The 10,789-nt window shown below is 30.1% G+C and overlaps 1 protein-coding gene across 2 annotated transcripts; it reads left to right on the forward strand.

Annotated features, from left to right (window-relative positions):
- The first annotated feature begins 358 nt into the window (after positions 1-358).
- On the forward strand, positions 359-5,207 carry LOC122580087 (psbP-like protein 1, chloroplastic). Of its 2 annotated transcripts, none has more exons than XM_043752357.1 (9): positions 359-466; positions 1,160-1,215; positions 1,321-1,411; positions 1,579-1,662; positions 2,233-2,315; positions 2,441-2,563; positions 3,154-3,225; positions 4,250-4,397; positions 4,921-5,006. In XM_043752357.1, the coding sequence occupies exons 2-8, from the start codon at positions 1,174-1,176 to the stop codon at positions 4,388-4,390; spliced, it is 636 nt and encodes a 211-aa protein (XP_043608292.1). In that variant the 5' UTR covers positions 359-466; positions 1,160-1,173; the 3' UTR covers positions 4,391-4,397; positions 4,921-5,006. The 2 variants fall into 2 exon arrangements, with proteins under 2 accessions (XP_043608292.1, XP_043608291.1); XM_043752356.1 differs by having other exon boundaries at positions 360-466; positions 4,250-4,346; positions 4,921-5,207.
- The last annotated feature ends 5,582 nt before the right edge of the window (positions 5,208-10,789 follow it).

Genomic DNA, 10,789 nt, shown 5'->3' on the forward strand with positions numbered 1-10,789 from the left:
GTTCTTTCATATTCGACTTTTATAAATATATGAATAAGTTTGTTATGCTTATATATTTTGAATGTTTATATGGTTATAAATTTAATACTATCATATATGCTCACATGCACACATTTTTTGTTCTTTTTATTTATACATACAACGTACACTAACATTTCGTATAAGAGAATTTGGCTTAACTTACAAATTTACAATGTTGTGTAGAAAGACTACTTACCCCATTCCTTGTGACCATTTTGTAGTATTCTGGAGGGATAAAAGAGTCCTTTTGGTTGGGGATAAAGGGAATATGAGAGGCATATAATAAGGAAGTGGATAGAATGAGATGGATGGATATCTCTATATATGTATGTATATGTATATTGTCATGTATGTGGTTGCCATAAGAACAAAACACAAACTCACAAAATCCAAACTGCTGCTTCATTCTTTTGGCCATAACTCTTGCACCAAAATATTTAATAAGGTAAATCTATCAACCTTTATTTTTTTGAAGTTCCCATGATTCTTAATGTATGCAATGTAGATATGTAATGTACTAATGTGTTATAGTTATCCATGCAAATAAGTGTGCTTAATTGTTAGAATTGCAATCCAAATTTGTCAAGAATACACTTTTCAATCATGACAAAGCAAAAAAAAAGAAAAAAAGAATCTTTGTTTTAGTTTTTTTAAGTAGTGGACTGACTGGTGGTGCAGACTGCATAGCTTATCTGTATCATTTGCTCATGTTTAACCTTTTTGCAAATTTGTTATTCATAATTGGGTTGGGGGTTGATGCATTGTGAGAGGCGTGATGTGCGTCGTCGAACCCCCTCCTCTCACGTTGTGGAACAAGGGGCGTGGATGTGTCGATGAGGGAAGAGGGTGAGGGTGTGCACTTGAATCTTTTTTGTCGAAATAAACATGATAAAGAATGTTTTTGTCTAAATTTGTGCATACTTAACTAATAAACACCATAAGTCCATAATAGCACCCATTACAATATTAGGGAATTTTAATCTCATTGAGCAAATTGTTTCATTTTAAGTCACCATGACTAATATTTTTGTTTAATTGCTAAGCTTCTCGATAATGTCTTAAGAGTTTTGTTAAGAATTTACAATGATTTGCCGGAGTTATTGCAATCTGGTATTTCATAATCAGTACTCTTGTGCAGGGCAAATAAAAGACATGTTGTCTGCGCAACAATTACCTTGTATTCCTCGGACTCAGGTTTATCTCTTCTCTATCCTTTTAATCTGTTTTTTGTATTTGACTTGAGGAAACAAATTTGAACTTCATTTCGTTACATTTATGTAATTTGACTCTGTGCATTAGCTAGGACTGTGTACCAATGGCCGGTTCCAAAAAGGTGTACCTTTTATTGTCAGAGCAGAGCAAATATCAGCACCTTCAACCTCCCTCCAAGGTAAATTTGTAAATTGCATTTTTAACAAACTGACGAGTGTTAAATTATGCTATTTTGATGCAAGACTGTCCTCTTGTACTGTTAAATAGCTTCTTCTTTTTTTTTAATTTTATATTTTTAAAGCAGTAGCTTTATTTAATAGTACAACTGGAGTTTTTCTTCTACAGATAAGGCTGGGAGGCGCCAAATACTTGCCGCTGGACTAACAATTGCTCCTTTGGTCCTTTTGTCATGCCAGAAATCAACTGCATGTATGTATCATTTCCTGCTGATTTATGGTCTTCGCAGTTAAATTTATCAGATACAATGTGGTTATTTTGCATGGTTCCCCAGGTGGCAATTTTAAACCATTTATTCAGAACATGTTCTATGGCACGTCGAAACAAAAAGGAAATATAAACATAAAAAATAGCCTAAAAAGAAACAGGTCAGATGTGTCACACGGGTTGACAGTCACACTTAGTGTACCTTTAATGCAGAGTAGCACCAAAATCATATTATTAAAAACATCACTCTATTATTAACATAATAAAGTCTATGTAAACCAATTTTATCCTCTAAATTTTATTAACAAAATATGGAAGTTTTGGATTAGAAGTATTATGGGTCGCCCCAACTAGACCAGCTTCAACCCTTATAAAAGATTAAAGTACATGTTTTGATACATCACTCAACCTCCCTGCATGTGTTCCACCTCTACTTTTTCTAGTTCGGTTTTACATTCCTCTATGGACATGATAAAAATAGACATACCTGCAGTACTTTTAATTAAGCTGTTAATAATCATGGCTTTCTAAGAGTAAGCTTTTGATATGGCTCAGTTGCTGCAGAAAATGCGAAGGGATATCTACCAGTCACTGACAAGAAAGATGGATACTCGTTTATTTATCCCTTTGGATGGCAGGTATGATTGATGTTGCTATTTAACTATTTTTCTTTTACTTCATCAATATAGGAGTATTGTTTGGCCATTAGTCAAATGTAATTTTTACAACCCCCAAATAAAGTTGCTGATTAGTATCGCTCCAGGAAGTTGTTATTGAAGGACAAGACAAGGTTTACAAAGATGTTATCGAGCCCTTAGAAAATGTCAGTGTTACCGTGTTCCCTACAAACAAAGAGGACATCCGAGACCTTGGTTCCCCACAAGAGGTTTGCTCAATATCGATAATCTATTTCCTGTATGTATGTGAAAAATGCTCATATGCTAACTATATGCTGGTATTAGCTGTTTCTTGCATCTTATTACTATTGGCTCTATATTCATACTTTGTGTTTCACCTTCAACGGCAAACTATCCTACTCCTACTCCTAAACTACACGAAAGCCTGAGATGGATCCCAGGACTTATGAAAGCCCCTCCAATGATCCACCCCCACAAATGTGAGGAGTGGGACTTGAACCTGGATGGAATACCCCAAGGTCAAAGACCTTACCAATGGGCCACCAACCATTGGCTACCCCATTTAACACTTAAATTGTTGGTCTCATCAGAAGTGAAATTTAATCGTGAACAAAATTCAATATGATCAACGTTGTTGTAACAATGAAAATGGACACAGAAGTAATTTGGACTTGGGAATAGCCCATCTATAAATGTTGCAGTTTCATGAGACTAGCTGACAGAAAGTGTAGCAGTTTATGTTACTGTGTTCATCCTTCTGTCTTTCAGGTGTTCAATGTAGTTTATGTGGTAACACAAAGTAATTCTGCTTCTAAAATGATGTGCTTGTTAATCTCAGGTTGCTGAAGCTTTGATTAAAAAGGTTCTTGCTCCCCCTTCACAGAAGACAAAACTACTTACCGCAGCAGAGGTTAGATTCCATCTTCCATCTACATAGTACATATACAATATTCCTGAAATTCTACTAGATAGAGTCATATACTTCTAGTAGTTTTATTTGTTTAAGATGTTTCCCTTGTAATAGTTTTTGTATAGTCACACATAGCTTACATAAAGGTCAAAAGTTCTAATCAAACTCTGAGTTTAAACCTTAAAGCTTACCCTCTTGATGCTAATTGCTCAAATGTGGACTTGTTTTTAGGACATATCTTGTATTCTTGTTGGTATCATCTATTCTTATTTTACTCTTTATTTGCCTTCGAAGAGTTTGAAGTATCATTTCTGCTTTATCAAGTGACTTATCAGCACTATAGTCTCTAACATCTAGCCTTCGGGTTAACCCATATGTATTACTTTTTATGAATTGGTGCCTTGGTGGTTGTGGATATGTCCCCCAATTAATAGAGTGTGTTTCCCAATTACCAAAAAGTAATATATTAAGCACCTGAGCTATGATCATCCACCACCAATAACTACACCAAGGGAATACTCTCTATTGCCTCTGTCACCACCAGCATTACAATCTTTCATTCGACCAATATCATCACAAGCATTGGCCAATGGCGGCATAGCTCAGTTCGTAATTGGTGGGGACATCTTTTCCACATAAAGCACAGAGCCCCAGGTTCAAGCCCAGCACCCCCATACCACAGCTCGTGAGTGAGTCAGGTATGCCCCCCACATTATGATAGGCAACCGATTGTGACTTGTGAGCCGGCTTGGGTTTCTGGTTATCAACCTGTTGCCACAAATCATCACCAGGGGCAGGATTGGTGAATATTCTATACATCATATCTACAATTGGATTTGGTTCTTTGTTTTTCGTATTTTGCTGGCTTGGGGTGGTGGTGACAATGACTTGGTCTAGTGATGTTTTTTGGTTGTGGGATAAGGAAGACGGGAAGATTGTGCATAGCATAGTCAGCATAGATGCTACGGCTTTTTTATATATAGGTAGATACAACTGACTATTTATTACCCTTTTGATGTCCCAGCATGATGTTGATGGGAAAGCTTATTACACCTTTGAATTTGTCGCTCAAGCCCCAAACTTCACTCGGCACGCTCTCAGCACAATCGTCATTGGAAATGGTATGACCTTGCTCTATCATCTATTTCATCTGGACGTGACATAATAGGCAGGTAAGTTAACGCATCATTTTAATTACAGGTCCATATAGGCAAGGAAAACTTTTTTTGTCCAACTCTAATGAATTTTTTAAAATAAGCATGTTTATAGGTATTTGAAAACATTTCGTTGACTAGAAACACATTTTCATTATAGCTAGTGTAAACATTTCATCCATTTGACCTGCCAGAGGTTGATTACAACCCAAATTGGCCCATTTTTAGTTGATGGGCCAAAATGCCACCTTTGTTTGCGTATTTAAAGAATGGGGTTTATGAATTTTGGTGATGCTGGATCGATTTGCTCAATGGATGACTTAAAAGAGTTTTCTTTTTCTTTTTCTTGGTCGGAATTTGTAGCCGGAATTGTGTTCGGATTCTATGGTCGGAGCTTAGCTCTGATACCATGATAAACATTGTAGGTTATTGTATTGAATTGTAGCCTAACCTAATACATGGAAATTAATACTATGGAAACTTAATATATGGAAACTAACCTATGTCTAATATGCTGATCGTTATATTTTATTTTTTGCAGGGAAGTTCTATACTTTAACAACAGGGGCAAACGAGAGAAGGTGGGGCAAAATGAAGGACAAACTAAACACCGTCATCGATTCCTTCAAAATCTTCAATGTGTGAAAAGTCATTCATTGTTTCAATTTCCTAGCTAACACTACAGGCTATCCTATTTACATATATAGGTGAGCATTCTCGTACTGAATGATCAAATTAAGGCAGCTATTTTCTGCATTTTCGTTAAATATCATAATACATCATTTTTATAGTGTGATAATGTGAAGACGTTTTCATGTTTTTTGGTGATTTAGTTTTGTTTAACACATACAAACAAAGGCAGATATTTATTTAGCATCATAATACTGTAAACAGGTTTTAACTTTGATAAATTATGCCCTTAAGTTCTGTGAATTATTAGTCATTTCAACAAAATAAGATGAAAATACAATGGTTTGTGGTTATCATTTTTCGACAACTTAGATGCAGTATTTCACATGGATATAAACAAGCCCAATAAAGCCCAGACCAAAGCCCAATCCAGCCTAAAAGTCCCAAACATAAAAGTTCGGTCCAATCCTAGCTTGGGTCAGTCGGGGCTTAGCCCAAGGACCCACAGAATCCAAAAGCCGAAAGTCCGGGCTTTTCATCAAAAAAGCCTAACTTTTTATAATTGTTTTTTTAGATTAGTTTATTTGAAATGTTCATTTGAAAACTAAAATTTTTGTGAAAAAACCAAAAAGACTAGCTAAAATACACTGTGATCTTAATTTAACACAATGTATTTTAATTGTGTTTTTTAAAAACACAATGTGTATGTGTTTTTATTGTATAGTCTAAAAACACATTGTATTAAGTTTTAAATCACAGTATGTTTTTGATAAATGCGTGAAAATCAAAAAAATTGTTCAAACACTGTGATATTAATTTAACACAATATGTTTTTTTTATAAAAAAACTAAAAATACATTGTGCTAAATTTATATCACAATGTGTTTTGGGCAGTTTTCTAGTTTTTACGAAAGTTTTAGTTTTCAAATGATTACAACCCATTAGTTTATAACTTTATATTCAATGTGAATTACATATAATGTATTCTAGAAGTATTTAATTATGTAAGTAAGAAGTTATAATTCAAAGTAATGTATTATTTATTTTATAGATGGTGTACAAGATTTTACACCTGTGTCAAATACACGAGTTATGCAACATTTCTATTATAAGAATTAATATATGGAACAAAAAAATATTTATATGTTAAGTGTAAAAATATACTTAAAAAGAAATTGAGATATTCAAATCTTAATATTGAATGCTAAATTATATCAAGGTTGGATGGTGTAGGGGAGTAAACAGACCGAGTCGAGCCGATACAGTGCCAAGCTCGAGCTCGACTCGACTACAAAACTCGAAGCTCAAAACTCGACTCGAGCTCGACCGAGCTTTAATTTTCAAGCTCGAACTTGAGCTCGGCTTATGTATCGACACTTTCGAGCTCGACTCGGCTCGACTAAGTAATAAATTAAGTTTTAAGTCAAATTAGTCCTTTAAGCTCGACAATTTGAAGCTCGACTCGATTAAGCTCGGCTAGGTAGGATAGTAATTTAGTAAAAATATATAATATTGAAGGGTAAAATTATAAATAAGCACAAACTCGATTAAGCTCGCGAGCTTTTCGAGCAGGTTATTTTGAGGCTCGAACTCGACTCGAAAATCTACTCGAGTAGCTCGAGTACGAGCTCGGCTCGACTCAAACCGAGTAGATTTCGAATAATTTGCGAGTCGATTTCGGGTAGCTCGCGAGCTGTCTCGTCTCGTTTACACCCCTAGGTGTAACAAGGATCCTTTTAATCAAACTCTTTTAAAAAAAACAATATCTTAATTTTTGATTACACAATTGACCATGTTCTCATTGATTTCTTGCAAAAAGGTAATTTTATTTTCGTTAGACATGGTTATCAAAAACAATAAAAGTAGCAGCTGATCCGTGGGTTTTCAATGACTTTGTGTGATGTGATTTTATGTGTAGGGTTCAAATTATATAAGAAAAATATGTATAGTAGATATAGTTTGATTCTAATTAGTGATAATAACAATTATTATCCTAATTATATTCTGATTACAATTACTAATAACAACAATATTACAATTAGTTTGATTATAATTAATAAAATATTGATATATATATAAATTCATATTAAACCAAATGTTGTAACCTCTCTAACTTTTAATTATATTTTGTTATTAGATAAACATTATGCAATAAAGTATTGATTATTATTAGATCGGGTTAAAATGTAAATTGGCGATGGAAAACCAAAAAGTGTAAATTAATTTAGATATGTGTTGATTTAATTAATTTAGAAAAATTGAGGGCTGTAATTGCTTAGGTCAATTATCTTTTAGTATATATCAAAACTAGATTATTAACCCGCGTAATATGCGGGTGAACATATATAATTAATCATATGTTATTTTTTCATAAAATCAGATATTTTAAAAGTTATTGTATACACTATATACAAATGTTTAGTCTTATTTATTAATATACATATTAACTACATAAAACAAAATGCATACATCAAATATTTATTATGTGATATCATAAATGTTCTATACAAAATTGCGATTTTAGTTATAACGTTTTTACTTTTAAATTTGTAACAAAATTAAATTTATTTGTTCTATATATGTTTAATTATATAAACTTATACTTTTTGTCAGAAACGTGTGAATTACTTGTGAGTATCGGGAGGTTTGACACATATTATGTTAATAACATGTGTAATTAATTTAATTACATTGGGTAACCTTTAAAAAACTACTCTAATAATGAAAGCTATATAAAAAAATTAAAATAAAAATAAATTAATATTATCTTAACTAAAAATAAAATGGAAGCGAAATTTTCCTAAATTATGGTATTAAACTTTCTACATTATATCATCGAAAGTTATACTACATTATGAAATTAATTTACACACTCAAAAATTTATAGATCATTTTTATAACTTTGTTTTGCCTAATTATTTCATTTTCAAGGTTTGCCAAATATCACAATTTTTATATTTTGGTACGTTAAATAATTCTAAGTTAACGGCCGTCGAAACTGTCACACCACTTGCTTCATGTACTAATTATAGTTTATAAATTTTATTCTTGTATTTAACTTACCCAAAATTTTAAGACTTATCCACTATTGTCCAAGTATATATTTAGTACTCATCATATCGAGTTAATTATTATCAGATTAAAATGAGTTAATTTACAAATTATTTTTCTTAAAGGACTAATAGATTTTGGATCAAAGATAAAATCACTAATGATACAAATGTCTTTAACATGTTGGTTTTAAAAATTATAAACTTTCTCATAGGTAAGAAGATTCGAATTTGTGACCATAAATTTTATAGACAACGTGTTTGCTTTGGAGGAGTTGGTAAACAAAAAAAAAAAGTCAAATTTGGTTTATGTTAATAAAAATTATAAACTTAAATTTATACCGATAGCAATCTAAAACTCAAGATATTGAATATAAATAATGTCTTCTGTAAATTATAAAACAAAAGGCTTTTAGCACAAAATATTTAAAATACTACCTTATTATAACCATCTTAATATATATGCTATAAAACAGTTGAACTAATGACTTATTAACCAATCAAATCGTTCATTTTTATCAAATTGACTCCCGCTTATGTCATCATTTAATTTAATTATAAATTAAAAATTCTAATAATAATTATCCAACTCAATTTCATCAAATTGACTCCCACTTATGTCATCATTTAATTTAATTATAAATTAAAAATTATAGTAATTATTATCCAACTATATTATTTTATTAGTATCTGTAGAAAAAACTCACTAATTTACATTTTTTTGTTTTCCATCGATAATTTACCCATTTTAGTCCTGAATATTTAATTTATATTTATTTTAGCCATCAACTTGAAAAGATTTTTTTCTTAATTTTTAATTATTTAATTAATTAAGAAAATTTCAACATATGAAATATTATCTACAAAAAAATTATTTCAAATAATGAAATACGATATATATGTTTAATGTTCTAGAACTATATTCTTTTAAATTTGTTTTTACTTACATTTTTTACATTTAAATTTTGGTATTTAATAATTTAAATTTTGACTTTACGTGACTTTTTATCGTATAAAGAATTATAGATTTACACTTATAAATATCAATGTCGATTAAATGACTAAAGATAAATACCACCCTATAAGAAAATATGATAAATTTATACTTATAAATGTTGTACATTGGTATCCCAATACAATATTGATAATGTCGTCCGATTTAATAATATATTGGGTTAATTTTTTATAAACTATTGATATTAATATTTAAATTAATATTTAATACAAACACAATATGAACAATGGATACCTATCCCAAACACAATAACATATGACAATATACAACATCTTTATCTTAAAAACAATAAGAATTACAGAACATGAGACGATCACAGAACAAAGCACAATTTACATTGGATGGTTACTTGAATACTAAATCCAAATCTATATGAACTCCATTCAAGATTCATTTTATCTCTCAATCAAAAAGGTATAAATTTTCTTTCTTTTTATATATTAGTTTTGTATATTAATGTTTAAAGTTACAATTGTCACTTAAATCAAGAGTCCTAATTATTATCAAATAATATGAAAACAATTCTAATTGTAATCTAATTATCATATGACATATGATTTTCAATTTTTTTTTATAATAGATGAATTATTGTAGTATGTGCCTTGTAGAATGAGTACGATAAATAATTCCATAAATATGTCTCAGTTAATAATAACAGTGACGAACTTGTGGTTATTGTATTACAACTTACAAAGTATAACACTTAAAACTGTAAATTTTCAAAATTATAAGATTTTATAACTTAAATGTATGAAAATCTAATATTGATAATACCGTAAGCTACGTGTTCAGTGTTGAACACGGGTATAAAATCTAGTAAAAGCTATATATATTTTTTAACATCAAACTAAATAAATTAATAATTTATAAAAATCATTAAAAAATCTACCAAATTATATCTTTTCATAACTAAGTTCGTATAACTCATTAATTTAGATTTACTCAACATAAGACTCTTAACAAACATTCCAAATTTCCAACCAAACTAATAATTAGTTGCCTTCGTTACTTTTTTTTTTGTCTTGACATAATGTAACTATAAGTTTATTTAATACAAAATTATATTAGTTTAATTAAAATCTATAAAAGGTAAATGAGGTAATCAAATCATTCCAATGACTAAAATTCAATTTTATTTTTCATCAAAGGATTATAGCTTTTTTAAAAATGAATTTGAAAGTCTCTTTTATTATTATTGGGAGATAAGATGTAAAGATATAAATAAATTAAGATAAAATAAAGCTGTTATATTAGAGTATTTTTATTATTATGGATTTTTGCTAAATACAACATTAGGGGCTATAGTTAAGGTGTATAAAATAGTTTTAAACTTACTACAAAAATCATGGGATACATTTTCGATATGAAAGGTATAAATCTTTAATATACGTTAATTACATGTATTTAGCATTTTCCTTAAAAGTTTAACATTATATAATTATTTAATCATGGGATTTTTACATCTTTTGTCTAGTGAATGATGTCTAGTCATAGTCAATATCTCGTTTTCTAGTATACGTGTAAAGTTTTACTATTTATCTGATATCATATACCAACTGAATTGGAAAAAATAAATCTTTTGTCCATATATATCTCTCTTACGTAAAGAAACAAATATATACTCGTAATTATTAATTGTATGTTAGATTATTTAATTATTTTATTATATGTAAAATCTGTATCTCTTACGTATTGTAACTGTGATATATCTTTAC

Source organism: Erigeron canadensis, chromosome 8, assembly GCF_010389155.1.
Source record: "Erigeron canadensis isolate Cc75 chromosome 8, C_canadensis_v1, whole genome shotgun sequence".
NCBI classification, from domain to species: Eukaryota; Viridiplantae; Streptophyta; class Magnoliopsida; order Asterales; family Asteraceae; genus Erigeron; species Erigeron canadensis.

Bases quoted from the DNA above. Each gene is read 5' to 3' on its own strand.
- LOC122580087 (XM_043752356.1), top strand. From the start codon at position 1,174: ATGTTGTCTGCGCAACAATTACCTTGTATTCCTCGGACTCAG. The intron at 1,216-1,320 runs GTTTATCTCTTC...TCTGTGCATTAG, and splicing joins CTTGTATTCCTCGGACTCAG to CTAGGACTGTGTACCAATGG. The intron at 2,564-3,153 runs GTTTGCTCAATA...TGTTAATCTCAG, and splicing joins ACCTTGGTTCCCCACAAGAG to GTTGCTGAAGCTTTGATTAA.